The following is a 15,076-nucleotide window of genomic DNA, read 5'->3' as shown; positions in this document are numbered from 1 at the left end:
GGGGGTGGGGGGGGGGGGAAGGAGGGCAGGAGGCATTGAGATTAGCAACGGGTAAAAAAATCGATGTCATCGCTCCCCCACCCACCACCCATGCACACTGAGCCCTCGCAGGCGCACCCGTAGAGCCAAATAAAACAACGCGACTACACGCTTGCCGCGTTGAACGAGAGCAGAGACGTGGGTGCACGCGAGGATACAGTGGAATGTACGGGGAGTATGGGTAACGGGGGTATGAGGATGGAAGTGGAAAAACGGGCGGGAAAAGCGACTCCATACCCACCAGCCCACCACCCCCTTCTGGATCCCGGGATGGATGGACGTGTGTATCGTACGTATAGATATATAAGGCTGGTCGGTGCATCAGCGGCGTAAAAAGAGAAACGTTGGGTTGAAAAAAAAGGTGGGGGGTAGAAGGGAGGAAAATGGAGGGAATTGGGAGGGGTGTCAAGCGGGGGAAGATGAGTTATATGCAATTGGTTAGACGCTGCTGGGAGAAATGCGTTTCGCTCGTATAGAGGAGTCGGGGTATTGCAGGGGTTAAAAATTCGATTAGTTTTGTTGGATGTCGTTTAGTTGATTTGAATTGTAAGAAATGAGGGAAATGCATTAGGAGGTTCATTGATAAAGGGAGAATTTAGTTGTAATTGGGTTGGGAAAGAAATGCAGAATTGAACATTCATTTTTTGTTGAAACAACATTTTTCGATTGACTATCATTAAATTGATTTGAGATGATTTGAATTGCTCTGTCTTCATATAGTATAGCTATATGTCATTTTACACGAAATATTCCTCTATCGTATATAATTTATCAAATGAATTGGGAATTTGAAATGCATTGATAAAGGAAGAATTAACTCAATTCAAATCATGAAAGAACTGGAGAAGAAGAATTAAACATTGATTTTTAATTGAGAATGAGGTGATAAATAAATGAAAAAAGGATAAATATAAAGAAAATTTAGTCTATCTGGTTATTCGTTACAACCCGCAGAGAGCGGTGGCGCGGTTATTTAAAGAGAGCTGAGGGTAAACTGGGACATTGCCAATAAATAGGAGTTGGTTTAGTTGTATAGGGACGGTAAAGCGGCGGTAACGGTGTGAACGGCTGAGTTGAGCGCTTGTGGTTGTATGAGGCAAATGTTGGATTTAAAAAGGGCGGAACGTCAACGAAAACCCTTCAATATCACTAAATGTGCACCCATTACCTTTTGCATATTCACAAACTGTGGAAACCATTTATTCAAGTCAAATTAATAGTTTTTAAATCTAAATGGAGGATTGATTAATTTTCAATGAAAATTGAATGTTGTTGAAATAAATTAAAAAAAAAAAGTGCAAATAAAGATGTTAAATTTATTCAAATAGATCGGCCCCCCTCGATATTTATCGATAATTCATCCGTCCCAAAGATAACTCAACTTATATACTGTTCCACCACTTCCCTATACTATCGATCTTTCCACCCCTCACAAATAGAAAATCTACAGTACAAGTCTGTATACATAGCTACTACTTAATAAACTTTGGTGTATTTGTACCCCTGCTACTAAAACTAGTCATTTCCCACCCGACAATTTCATAAACTGTGCTATGAGATAAATACTCAGACATTTTCCATACTTACCCTCATTATTACTTTATGATGACTAAAATTGCCAAAAAATTACCTGTTTGTGCATCTCCACATTGAGCCCGTAAGACATCTCGTAGTACTGCAACAATTTAAAGGAAAATAAAAAACATTAATTGATCAAGCAATGTAGACAATAAAAAATTTGTTGTTGGTATTTTTCAAACTTTTAATTTTTCCATTTAAATAGGGTTAATCTCACTGAATCATTTTTTCTTTTTTTTTTTTTATTATTTGCTTATTATTATAAATTGTGGCCAATTTTTATTCTCATGACCCTGATGATCTTTATCTAAGAGCTATTCAAGCAATTTCAAGGGTTCACATAGCAATGTCCTACATATTTGGAAATTCTCCCCACCATCTCCCAAAACAATTATCTCCCAAAAAAAGCTAAACTCACAAAGAATGCGCTGGATTTGCAGGTGCTCCATCCTAATGAAAAGCATCCCCCCGCCGTATGCTCGTGGTTTCGAATTAGAATATCACAGGCGAAAGTGGGCAGCGAGGGGGTCGGGGTAATAAGACGTAGTCCAAAGGTAATCACGAAAAGCGAAGGTGGTAAGAAACAGTAGAGAGTGACAAAACGTGCACACAATCGCTACGTGGCGTATTCAGCTCCCTCGTACATACACACCCGATACGATAAACGCATTTTATAAAACTATACATATATCTGTGTAATACTTACCAGGAGCATGTCAAACTCTCGACACAACCGCTCCGTCTTCTTTCATCTCTCTCCACCCACGACAACCCCATCTCTATCTTCGTTTACTTTGGTGATATCGATTACCAGCTCAACTCACTTCTCCCCACCGCGCGGCCGACGGCGTCCCCCCCCCATACCTCTTGCCGCGCAATCACCCTTACTTTCTCGGTGTGTCTCGTAGGTGTGTTGCATTGGTGTATAGTATAGCAGTTTACCAGAGTCCTGGGTATATAGATATCACATACAAATGCACCCAGAAAACACGAACACGTACGCAGGGGTGAATTCACCCTGCCCCCCCCACACCTTCATCTAACTGTCTTGGTCCGTCATCGTGGGCTTTGTCATTCGGAATAGAGTGGAATAGTATCTACTACTATGCGCCTGTTTCTTGTGCTCCTGTGACGATCATCGTTATCGCGGGAGAAGCAAACCGGTGGATTAATTACCTTTATCTTCGCATCTACATCACTTTCCAAGTTTTTTTTTTTTTTTTGAGAGTTGAGGGCTTTTTTAATGGTTTTGACGGAATACTTGGGGCTTCGGAGGTATTCGCGTTTCATCAATTATGCTTGAGGGTGAACTATTTAGATTATTTTGATACTTCTCTTGGAGATAATTTTCTTTTTTGGTGTTTTAAGAAAAGCTGAGGGAGAAATGCATTGCTTTTGTGCCTTTGTCGATTATTTCTTCGTATTATTAGACGTGAGTTCTCTCGTTTGGTTTCACATAATGAATTTTTAATGAGCTTTTCTCGAATGCTATATTATACTTATCAGAAAGACTAAGAGGGCGATCTGAAGAGGGTAAATGATTTATAAATGGTTTATAATTGTGACAACATGGCAAATGGCTATTAATAAATTCATCGTTGAAGATTTAACACTTAATTTTTGTTGAGTTGATAAATTTGAGTGCTACTCATAAAAAAAAATATTTCTACAATATCGTATAAATATTTTGAAAATTATAATTTCAAAACGTATCGCAGTATTTCATCCAGATGAGCCAACCAATTTCTTGCGCAGCCCTGTCTATCGATTGACCCTTTCAATTGATCCACGGTAAAAAATCATTTTAAATCCACGGAAATTATTCCGTATATCCACGGTAAATTTTGGCGGGGAGCGTGTGAATAGATGCTGCCAAATGGGACCCAGAGAAATAAGTTTATTGTAATGATGCTTTTATTCAAACTCAGAATTGATTTTTATTTATGTTTTTATTCACTTTATCAAATGAAAATTTTTTTGTAATATAAAAATTATTATTGACTTTATAATTTGATTTCATTCAAATGCCTCATTTCTCTAGGTATATTGGTCTAGGTGTCTCCTTTTGTTTTGATAGACAATTATTATTTTCGTAATTATGAAACTTACCATCACGTAGTGCCTCTGCACCTCAGTCTTTTCATTGACTAATTTCTCATAATCAAGTTTCAGCCTAAAAAAAATGATTGATGATTGGTTTTTCATGAGTTTGACGGTAAAAATGTACATATCCCAGGTAGGAATTATACAGGCTGACGATGGAAACAAGCTTGTGCGAGCCTAGCTTTGGCGAGGGTCAGTGACTCAGGCCTGGGACGGGCTCGACTTCATCGTTCACTCGAGCCTGAAATGAGGGCGATTCAAGGGGCCATTGCCAAGGTTCAACTCAGGCCTAGTCAGGCTTTGAGTATTGAGGCTCAGTACGTCAAGGCTTATTCGAGCCTCTGCAAGGCCTCAAAAATCCAAGTTAGTTTCGATTACATTTCTTAATTTTTATATCGATTAACGTTTCTGATGCTAATGAAACACTCGGAGGCGCCAGAAATGTCGAAATAAAAAATTTTTTTTCCACCTGGAGCCAAAGTGTCATCTCGAATTTTTCAGGGGAAAGTCGACTGTCGGCAAAATCGAATTTTTCCGCCGAGTGAACGTTGATTCTGCTCAGCCTTGGTTGAGCATTTCCAAGCCCTGCTCCAGGGCTTGATGAGTCCTGTTTCTATGGTCAATTCCTACCTGGGTACCGACAAGTTGGTTGAAACTGAACAGTAGAAATGAGAAACGCCAATACTCACGAGTGGTACTGCTGCTGGATGAAATTGAATTCTTCTTTGATTCTTTCGCAAGTATCAGCAACTGTGAATTTCAGACCACCCGCAGCCGTGCCGCTTCCACCGCCCCCCTGATAACAATTAAAATGTTGAGAATCTGATTAATTTTCTCATGCTGAGGTAAGAGGTATTTTAATTGCAATATCAGACTCAAGACAAGATGAAAAGAATGAAAAACAATGGAAAATGCTTGAAAATTATTTTTTTATTTTTTACATAATATTTGAATCGATAATATTTTTCAATCACAGAGCTTGAATATATTTATAAAGTGAAAAATTAATTTTCACTATGATAAATATAAATAATAGGGGAAATAATGCGTCAATATTAGATTTAATTTAGGTGAATATTTCGAATATTCTCAAGCATTTTCTTTTCTTGTAGGTATTCGTGTATTCGACGAGAATAATTACCAATGCATGCCTCAATTGCCCAATTTCCAATGAAACAAAAAGGAAAAAAAGGAAAAAAAAATTAATTGCCCCAATCGTCACAGCCAAACTCAACTCTTTCGTTATCACCCCATCAACACCCCCATGTCCCCCATTCAATGACGAATTCATCCGCAAAACTGGACTATGTTATCTGCCATTTATTGCCCAACCGAAAGTGCCAAATGGTTGGAATTTTAAACTTTTCGTCAGTGCACGCGCATTTGCCCGACAGTGAAAATCATTTGGCCACTTGTTGATCCGCATGGAGGACAGCAGAGAGGGGGGTAGGAGGGGCAGACCGTGTGATCGTGGGGGTTGGTTTTCACAGGAGCCAGGAAATATACGACGATTGGGGTCACTCTAAGAGGGGGAGGAGGAGAAAAACGAGATTTTAACTTGTTGCAATCATCAAACGCAACAGTCATCAAACATTGATGTTGTGCATTTCACTGGGTACATCTATCTTGACCCTCTGTAAATTGGCAATTATTTTTTACACGCACATTTTTTCCCATTTGAAAACGAATTGCATTAACAAGACAAAAAAGTGGCGAGTTGAATTTTGAATTTTCATTTCCTCTTAAAACATTAATGACAGGCAATTCGACAAACAATCAGCCGAGGGCCCAATTTGATTAGTGATTGTCATCCCCTCGAATTTAATTTTTTTTGTATCCCAATGAGAGTTGAGTGGAATGACATGGAATTTTTGTTTTGTTTTTCGTTCAGTGGAGTTGGCGCTCTCCTTTCAATATCATCATTTGTTTGATTCAGGTAGCAACGTCATTACAATTTTAACAACAATCTGTTGGATTATCCACGCCTTCGACGTGCGTTAGTTGTGCAAATTTTTTGGGGTTTTGATGGAAAGAACCAAGGAAATTTCGTAATTTCATCAATTTGAACAATGTTTGGTCATATGATTGTTTAACACTTGAAAATATTCCACTAGCTTCGGCTTGATAGTTATTTTATAATTAACTGAAAATTTGAAAATTTTCTATTGTTATTGTCGTTTATTAAAGACAAAATTCATTTACTTGGCCATAAAAACAATTGAGAATTGCAAAAAAATTGTGCAAAAGGGAAAAATTCGAAAGCTGCCTCAAGTATTGATAGAAAAAAACAGACTCCTAATATTCTGAGATTTCTAATACTCTAATTTAAAAAATTTTGAAATTGACATTTTTAGCCTTAAAAATGCTCTCCCCGCCCCAAGGAGAAGAAAAATTACAGTAAAAATAAAGTGAAAAGCAGAACGAGAAGAAGAAAGAAAAAAAACATCAAGGAAAAATTTTTGTCCCTAGGTAATGCACAACGCGGCTACAGCACAAAGCGTTCCGTGGCGCACGGAGTTTGCACATTGTTTGCTGGTTGCTGGTATATACTCCCAAGAGCGTAGGGTCCCCTCACCCCTCACCCCACATTACACTTATTGCCCACCCACTCCACTTGCATATAAATATGAAAAATAAAGAGCGAGAAAACGAAGAAGAATATGGAGGGACATCGGTCTCGGGAGCGATTTTGGAAAATCATTTTATCTCATAACTCGAGGAAAATGACATGTATACGTGGTATGGGACAAAGTATGTACACCCGCTAGTGAGAGTAAATAAGACCATTTGACAAGCATTTACAGCGCCCGCCCGGGTTATTAACTCCCAGCAGCGCCCCTATTAGACCAATCAACTTTCAAGGCACAATATATTATACAAGTAATAAAATTGATCAATTGGTGTGAATCTTTCGGTATGATTTTTAGAATTTTTTTGATTGGTTGGATAAAAAGCGGAACAATCAAAACATAAAATGAGTTTTATGAATCCTCTGGCTCCGGTGACCCTCAGTTTAAACAATAGTTGTTTTTAATCATTTGAATTGTTTTTACTCAGTTGAACCCATTTTTGAGTGATCACGAGGGTGAGAAAGTTCAGGAGGGCTTTAAGAATCGTTTCAAACATTTTACGACTTTTTTCCATTTCAAGAGAAAAAAAAATTCACAAAATGTTCAAACTTTTAGGAATAAAAAAATCTACAACTTGGTAAATTTCCCGAAAAAATATTACTAAAGTCCCAAATACATATGAACGATGAGATAACCCTCTACTCGGGGTTAGATAGATCGAAAAAGTTGAAGAGTGGAAGTGAAGGAGGAAGTGTAAAGCAAACAATTATCCTATCCTTTGCTATTAAGTTTCTCCCCTCCAGGCTTTATAAATACGTCTAACGGAGGGGGAAAAATGTGTTAAAAGAGAAGAATGACAAATTAAAGATCGAGGGGATTGCCAGTGATATTCACACCTTTTTAATATTTTTAATATTTTATTACCTTTTTTTTTGCTTTTCTTTCAATTAAAGTTTTATGCAAGCAAAAACACGTTGATATGTGTAGTAATAGATGTATTTATAAATCTAGTCTAAAAAAATTGAAAAAACATGGAATTTTTCATTTCATTTCATTTGTACTGCCATTTTTCCTCTCTTTGGAGTTTATAGAGAACTACTATCTGCTGATGTCTGTTTTTATTTCAATTCTTGGGTAATTTAATAATTTTATAATGAATGCTTAAGAGAGCTTTTAAATTTTTTTGTAATTATCCATTCATTCATTATTATTTTCACTTACGGCAGCGGCTGGGTGTCTGGCCGGTGCGGGATACATCTTAGGCTTTCCCTTAATCACGTGATATTCCTTGTATTCCTTGGAAGAAAACAGTCATTGGACCACATTATGAGTACTCACTCCTACGTGCATCACACAACCACCAACACCCACATCACTTGGTATCCCCCACCCCTCCCCCCCTCCCCCCCGAATAATCAATGTTCAATACATTTTATCAGTCAGGCGAAATACTTGATAAATTTTTATTTTACACATTGATATATGTTAGAATGATATTCTCATGTTAAATCGATTAAAACCGAGTTATCGTAAATAAAGAGTCGATTAATGGTTTAATTAATTAACAGAGTTGTCACAGATTTTTTTATCATCCACCCGACTCCTTAATATGTTGTTGAACAATAACTGCACACCCACTAGTTTCGTATCACTTCTCTTCTCAGCTTGATATATGTACTCCCAAACACCCATTCACCACCCCCTTGAAAACACTTTTCACGTCATTACAACGACGCGTCGCTTCCTACTTCCAGGTTTCTTTCACCGTCACCGTATATAAAACTTTTTTTCCACTTGTCCACCGATTGTATTTCTTCTTGATTATTGTGGGTGGTTCATTCGTATTGCCACTATTTGTCATGTTCAGTATTTAACACTATTTACGTTCTTTTAGATGCTCTTTCGGACTCTGTGATGTATCTGGAAAATGAGAAAAATATAAAATCAAATAGTTGGAATAAAATATCGAGCGGAATGTTTGCAAAGACTTTAACTGTTTATTCGCATGAATAAAAGGCCAATAGTTGCAATTTTTATGGCCTGTTGTAATAGCCGCCAATGATGTGGTTAATTGACAAGATGACACAGATGAAGGCATTTTTCTCTCTTTTATGTATTACGCACTCATCATCCCCAATAATCAACAAATGTAGTCATATTCCTATAAAACAATAGCCCACGCTAAGAAACAAATAATCGCTTTGTCACAGTTCGTAATTGGTTTTATGCTCGACTTAACAGAATCTATTTGCGTCCTCTTTATTATTTATTCGACCTGATAATTCATCACTCGGAGGAACAATCGGAGGAGACATCGACAAGTTGATAATAAGAAAGTCTCAATCCAGTATACATTAATCCCGCCAAAAAATCCTCGACCCAAAATGAACAATTAATTAATCAATTCAATGGATTCACACAAAGACACTAGCAATAATTATTCATAATGGATGAAATAATACAGATAGTAGGTACCTCGTAAAATGATTGAGAGCCAACAAACACCGATGAAACAAGTATTTTGTCCATATTTAATCATTTATTGAAGAACAATTGCCAAAACTGAGGCATCACTTATCATGAAGAGTATCAAGACTAGATCAAGACAATTCCACCCGTTGCTATTATAATATACCCCCTGAGACCTCCCATTTGATAGACGTATGACTAATTAAAACGCGTGTACTATCTATGATTTAACCTCGTAGATGATGTACTTGGTGCAACGAGCAACGCTCGACTGAGCCATATAATAATAATACCGTACCGCCGTTGTGGCGGGGGGGGAGAGCACGAATGTGAACTGGGATATGACGGGAAACGTGTGAACGCCGCTTGCCGCCGCGATGGAAACAGCAATGGGGGGGACGAGAGCGTTCACCACTACCAACTTCAGTGCAGAGATTAACACAAACACGAGGGGAGACCGCCCGAGGTCTTTCCTGGTACCCTTCCACCCCTTGCCGCCCCATCAACACAAATTTACGCTGTCTCTGAGGTTCGGTATCAAGCATGCTAACGCCTTTGTGTCCTCTCTCAATAATCTATTCGGCGTGCGCTTCATATGAAATATCATCGTTTTACTGCTGAATGGTTATCCAGAGAAGGCTTCTGTAATTTCTTCTTGAAAAAGAGTATTTCATGTTTTTACATGTCGTAAAGTTGTGGAGGCAAGACCGGTGTCATTAGGATATCGCTCATCGGGTTCTGTTTTGGAATCCTAAATAATGGGCCAAGTATATGCCGCGTTGTCGTTATGCTGCCTCTTGGAGGCAGCTTCTGAACAGGCCTCATGACCTTGGACTTGTCGAGGCTTTATGTTTCCAAGATTGAATGTTAGGAGTTGCAGTAACAAGTACTTGGCACCAGACATTACCGTACCTCAAAATTCGCTTTGATTTGACATAAATTGTTCTCTCACGTCTGTAATATTGGTTAAACGACAGTTTGAAAAAATTATAATGAATGTAACATGAGAAAACTTGAAATAATCACAAGTAATGAATTCCAAACATTCGTCTTTCATAATATTTCGACAAAGAAAAATGGTAAACACCATGATTTTCAAAGCGTTTACATCAACATATAGGCCAAATGTCAAATGTCAACACCTGATGTAACATGTACTTGTCTCCAAACATATTCATCTAAAAAAAATTGTTCTCTGGATTCGAAAATGGCTGAAGCATGAATAATTTACCTCCAGTCACACATCATAAAATCAATTGCCACAGATATAGGAGATGGAAGACGTCAATGGTTGGCTACAGTCCGTATGCCTGTACGCGCCACGTACTTATCTATGTATAATAGCGCATGGTGGAACTAATCGTATTATTGGGTGTTCGGATGAATTGGGCTCGTGACGTGATCGGAAAACAGAATAGGGGTTGCGGAAAGCAAAAAGATGTTCAGTTGGGTGTGAGCATAAAGTTTTATTGGATAACATACATCTGTGGAGCTCTTGATTGTTAGATGACAATTATTTTCTTTGAGACATTTAAAATTATTCAACTAATAATTAATCACAGATATACTCAATAGTTATTAAGGAATTTACAAATTTATAGATAAATTATTGTCATTGTTAAGTGAAAATTGAAAAAATTTTGACTTTATTACAATTAAAAAACGTGGACTGAAAATTTTCGAATTTTCTGGGAAACTCGAGACTACGTTTGCAATGTCTCTGATGGCTCTTTTAACCCTTATGACTCTAATTTTTCAAAAAAGACCCTCGTGACTGATGTGAACCTTGACGATTAAAAGAAAAAAAAAGCTAACAATAATTTATCCATCATTCAGTTGAAACGAAGAACGATTAAAAAAAAAATCGGAATACCACCATTGGCGACATCCCACACGTCTGACCACCATCAATCTCCGTCTCACATCCACCATTTATCCCCAATCGATACAACAGATTTCTCAATTATAATGCCTCCCCTCCCAGCAGCAGACCAATATCATTTCCCCCCTTCACTTGACGCAACTATTATTAGTTTCATCATCCACACCCTCTTGTCTGGGCTGCAAACGTCAGAATATAGAAAGGAATCGTGAACAATCATTAATTCAATTGTGAAAAAAAAAACAACAAAAACATTTAAAAGTTCCATATGCATCTGAACGGAAAGAGTGACAACCGGTTCCTCTTGAAATTCCGCATTCAGTAGATGGATTTTTCACTCATCAGCGAAATAATAAATCAATGAGCAATAAAAAAGGAAATGGAGAATCCGGAAGTGAACGTTTACGTGAGTGGCATTGAGCGTACTCGAAAAATACATTCGATCCACATCGGCACTCATCGTTATTGAGAATAACTCAAGCAATTTTAATTTAATACCTCAGCATAAGAAACCATTCACATCCTTCAATTGCAAAAAAAAAAAAAAAATGAGTGGAATTTTGAGTGAAATAGTTGAATCGAAATTGGCCGAGTGACAGTAGAAATTCGAGTTGAAATATCTATATGATTTTTTTTTCGAAAATGGCAGCTGACCCACTTGACGCTAAAATTAATAAAATACGACAGCAGAATGAAGAGATAAGACGACGTTACGAGGTAATTAACACATTCCCTCTTGGATAAAATTACTCATGTTTCTAAAAAGGTTTCAGTCTCTTGTTGAAATTGAAAGATGATAGCGAAATATGTAAGTATTCCGGCCTTGTTGGGCGCGCGGAGGTATTAGGAGATATTTAATTAGAAAAAAAATGGTACATTGATATTAAGCAGAGTTGATTTGATTTGTTTTAAAACTTTATTCACTATTCCTAAATTGAAAAGTTAATATCAATCAATCAATAAATTGATTAATTATTGATAAAATTAAGTCCTTATTAATCGTCAATCAAGAGATGTTGATTAAAGATTACATAATGATTTATGCGAAATTAATTTGGTGTTTTCCCTTCATCAGGAAGTTGAAGCAGATAAGAAAAATGCTGCAAAATCAAATGCGCTAGTGCAGATGGTACCCTCCACCGACTGGCCACAACGAAAAGAGCCCCCTGAATTCTTCTCCCCCCCGCAACCCTCAAAAACCCTGACAAAACCACGAAACACACATTCCCCAAGAGATCACAAGGAGAGCATTCAATATCGCGCGGGTGGAGAAGGAAAGAAAGGCCACACATTTTGCCAGAGTGAAGGGCCCCCACCAGACCCAAAATACAATTTCCTCGCTGACTCCGAGCGCGAGGAGCCACATGAGAGCTTTCCACGCGAGTCCGACAAGAATAAAGCACGGGGAAAAACATCACGTCCACATTTTAGGAAACAAAGGGGCGGGAGGGAGTTTCGTGGAAAAACAGGGGGCTCAGGACAAGATTTATTACCTGATTATGAGGCGTGGAGGGCTGAGAGAAATAAAATTGATGAGGCGAGGATCAGTAGACAGAGGACGGCCGAGGGAAATTGGAGACGTGAATGGGATAATGATAAAGTAAATATTGAATATTGTTTCTAAATGGAAGTTTTGTTATCGCTCAGATTTCAACATTTGGAATTTTGTTTATCTGATACTAATGAATAGATGGAATTTAAACATTTTCATCATCATTTTTTTTCCCCTCAAATTAGGATATTGTAAGGCCTGTCAATCGACATTAATTAAAATTTCGAATATTCGAGTTTTATTTTTTCCTCAAAAATCGCTTGTTTCACGACAATTCAAAAAGCTTTTTTCAAATTAACAATTTCTTTAGAAATATGATGTTCTACAACATTGCATTTTATCCAAGTTTGAAGATAATACCCTCACGCAAAGAATATACACATCGACTTGTTTTATTTCCCACCCATTATATTAATTTCATTAATTGTCCGTCCATTATATTCAATAATATTTACACTTTCCGTTATGTCTTGTTGAAAATTTCAGATCCATTTAGCTGGTGATATCACGAAAAGGGATTCTCATACACTGGGAGATGCTATGCGATATCCAAGAAATTCATCCTATTCCTACGGACGAGAGTCTGATGACCAAAGGAGAATCATCAATTCTACTGATCAGAATGCACAAATCAATAACAGTACGAATGGATCCAAGAATGTCCTGATGAGTGTCAAAGGTGAGTTGATCATTTGGTATTCAACATTATTGAACATTCATATTAATCAAATTCTATTGCATGAAAAAAAAAACAGTAATTGCAACTATTCTTTTCGTGTTTTAGTGAGCTCTTCCAATATTGCTGGAACAGGTCGAGTTGGCCCTCGTCAGAGAAGCCGCGTGGTGTACAGTAGCCAATCAGAAAAAGACTCACTAAACTTCCAAGTTGGAGATTTTACTGTTGAAACAAGCCCAGAGGATAAACTGAAATATAACAATTTCAATAATTCCAAGGGCTTTCATTCTGAAAGGAGAAATGATTCAGACAAGTCTCCTCAGGCTCTCGGACGAGAGCACGAGAGGAACGATAAAAAGTTTCATAAAAACGACCTTAAATCCACAACTTTTAATAGTAAAGACTTGAGGAATTTTCCAAAGTTTCAGCATGTGCAGCGGCAAAACACTGGGATGACTTGTCAATCTAAGTCATCTAGGAATATTCGAAAATTTGACTCGAGTTTAAATGAGCCAATGATGCAGGAATCAGTATCATCAGAAATAAACGAGATAGCTCCTGTGGGGGCGAGAGATAAAAATGTTGCTCAAGGTACCAAAAGTGGCAGTCATGACGGAGAAATTTCTATAGTTAAGAGGGATGTGAAAGAAGTAGTGGAAACTGCTGGTACTCATCATGAAGAGTCTCCACATATCGAACACCATGAGTCATTTAAATCCTCTTCTGATCAATTCCATGATGATCTTGATAGTGATGATGTCAATATTAATGTTGAAAATTATATTGATGCAGTTGATAAACATTATGAAAACATCAACGATTATCGAGAAATTCAAGAGAACGAGGATGAAATAAAAATAGATTCGCAAGAACAAAAGCAAGAAGAGGGAGTGAATGTTCTTCAACATTATCCACAAGTCATTGATGACAATGCAATACAAGTAATTGATAAAGCCATATTAAATTCGAATATCCAAACTGGAGGAGAATTAAGAGACAAAATTTCAGTTCCTGAAGTTGAGGAAATGTAATTTATTTGAATGCTTCAAGTTTTCTATTCATTGAGATGAACCTTTCAAGGTTTCTTTATCATTGTCAAGCATAAAATTCCTCACATGGCGATAAAAACTATTGAAAATTTTGTTAAACTCAAGAATTTCCATCAAAACTCACAGAGTTTAAAAAATTCTATAAATTCAATACAATTGCTGCATTTTCTACGAGAGTCTTGTTAAAATTTTCTTAAAAATTAACGATAATTTTCAGCAGTTTTCTTTCTCCCTGCAAGTTCATAACAACATTTATTTATTCTCTTTTTTTTTAACATTAAAACAAAATTAAAAGCTAGTTCATCGATGGATCTTTCTGTCTAATGACAATTTAACAAATTGTGATATATATATTTTTTTTATTATTGAATCAATAGTCTGAATTTGTCATAATGAAATCCCCTCTCACACTATGGTATTTCTACATACATGAATATGTTGAAGCCAAAATTATTTTCACAACGAAATTCGATATTTTCGATGGTGAATTGAGCTTCCAAATTTTCATTTCGATCATGATATGATTAGTTTTTATGAGATTCTAATTATGGAGAGTTTCAGATGTTCAAAAATTATTGTATTGCACAGTGCCAACATGTGTTGTAGGTACAATTTCGTCACTTTGTATCTATTTATTCAATTAATTTAACCGAAAATTTTAAAGATTTTTGTTTCTTCTTATGTGATGAAAGAAATGGAAATATATAGATTAATATATTCGCAATTCAATGTTAGCAAAAAAATATCTAAGATGAGTGTCTCTACTGAATGAAAACGGAATGAAATTAAATATCAAGAATTTTTCATGCAGAAAAACTCATCTTACCAAGAATAAAATTATTCAAGATAAATCATCATCTCCAGTAATAAATATTTTAAATCCTCTTTACTACCCCTAAATTAATTGATAACGAACAAAAATAGAGAACAAAATCATTCAAGCATAATGATTTTTTCAACTTTTTGTTTTTCGCAACTTTCGCGCACATTCATCATGGCCGTCGGTCAGTGGCAGAGAATGGAGACTTTGGCGTTCGTCCGCGGATTTTCAGTGAAAAAGGGGATTAAACCGGAGAAATAATTATTAATCGTGCAATAATCAGTTAATACTGATGGCAGGCTATGATTTTATCAAGAAATCAGAGTTTATTAGTGCAT

The 15,076-nt window shown here is 36.8% G+C and overlaps 2 protein-coding genes across 5 annotated transcripts in view; one reads left to right on the top strand and one right to left on the bottom strand.

The window, feature by feature from the left end:
* Positions 1-7,655, bottom strand: part of LOC107046617 (protein groucho) — a 16,687-nt gene extending 9,032 nt beyond the window's left edge. For 2 of the 4 annotated variants that reach the window (XM_015269268.1, XM_015269269.1), the window contains exons 1-4: positions 7,512-7,655; positions 4,410-4,516; positions 3,727-3,790; positions 1,670-1,714 (exon numbers count right to left, since the gene is read on the bottom strand). In XM_015269268.1, coding sequence (XP_015124754.1) covers positions 1,670-1,714; positions 3,727-3,790; positions 4,410-4,516; positions 7,512-7,547 — 252 coding nt within the window. In that variant the 5' untranslated portion in view covers positions 7,548-7,655. Of the gene's footprint in view, positions 1-1,669; positions 1,715-2,323; positions 2,364-3,726; positions 3,791-4,409; positions 4,517-7,511 lie in introns of those variants that run through there. The other 2 variants (XM_015269271.1, XM_015269270.1) reach the window with 2 other exon arrangements.
* A 3,123-nt stretch (positions 7,656-10,778) lies between these two features.
* LOC107046613 lies at positions 10,779-14,775 on the top strand. Its single transcript, XM_015269261.1, has 4 exons — positions 10,779-11,358; positions 11,717-12,241; positions 12,680-12,872; positions 12,978-14,775. Exons 1-4 carry the CDS (start codon positions 11,266-11,268, stop codon positions 13,898-13,900), a joined length of 1,734 nt encoding a protein of 577 aa, XP_015124747.1. The 5' UTR covers positions 10,779-11,265; the 3' UTR covers positions 13,901-14,775.
* Positions 14,776-15,076: the final 301 nt, after the last annotated feature.

This window comes from Diachasma alloeum, unplaced genomic scaffold (assembly GCF_001412515.2).
Source record: "Diachasma alloeum isolate Michigan unplaced genomic scaffold, Dall2.0 Dall_scaffold_01599, whole genome shotgun sequence".
Taxonomy (NCBI): Eukaryota; Metazoa; Arthropoda; class Insecta; order Hymenoptera; family Braconidae; genus Diachasma; species Diachasma alloeum.
The sequence above is the reverse complement of the archived record's forward strand: the minus strand, read 5'-3'. Positions and strand labels throughout refer to the sequence as shown.

Coding starts and splice junctions, on each gene's coding strand:
- LOC107046613 (XM_015269261.1), top strand. CDS start 11,266: ATGATTTTTTTTTCGAAAATGGCAGCTGACCCACTTGACGCTAAAATT. Junction 12,242..12,679: donor GTGAATGGGATAATGATAAA/GTAAATATTGAA, acceptor TGAAAATTTCAG/ATCCATTTAGCTGGTGATAT. Junction 12,873..12,977: donor TGTCCTGATGAGTGTCAAAG/GTGAGTTGATCA, acceptor TTCGTGTTTTAG/TGAGCTCTTCCAATATTGCT.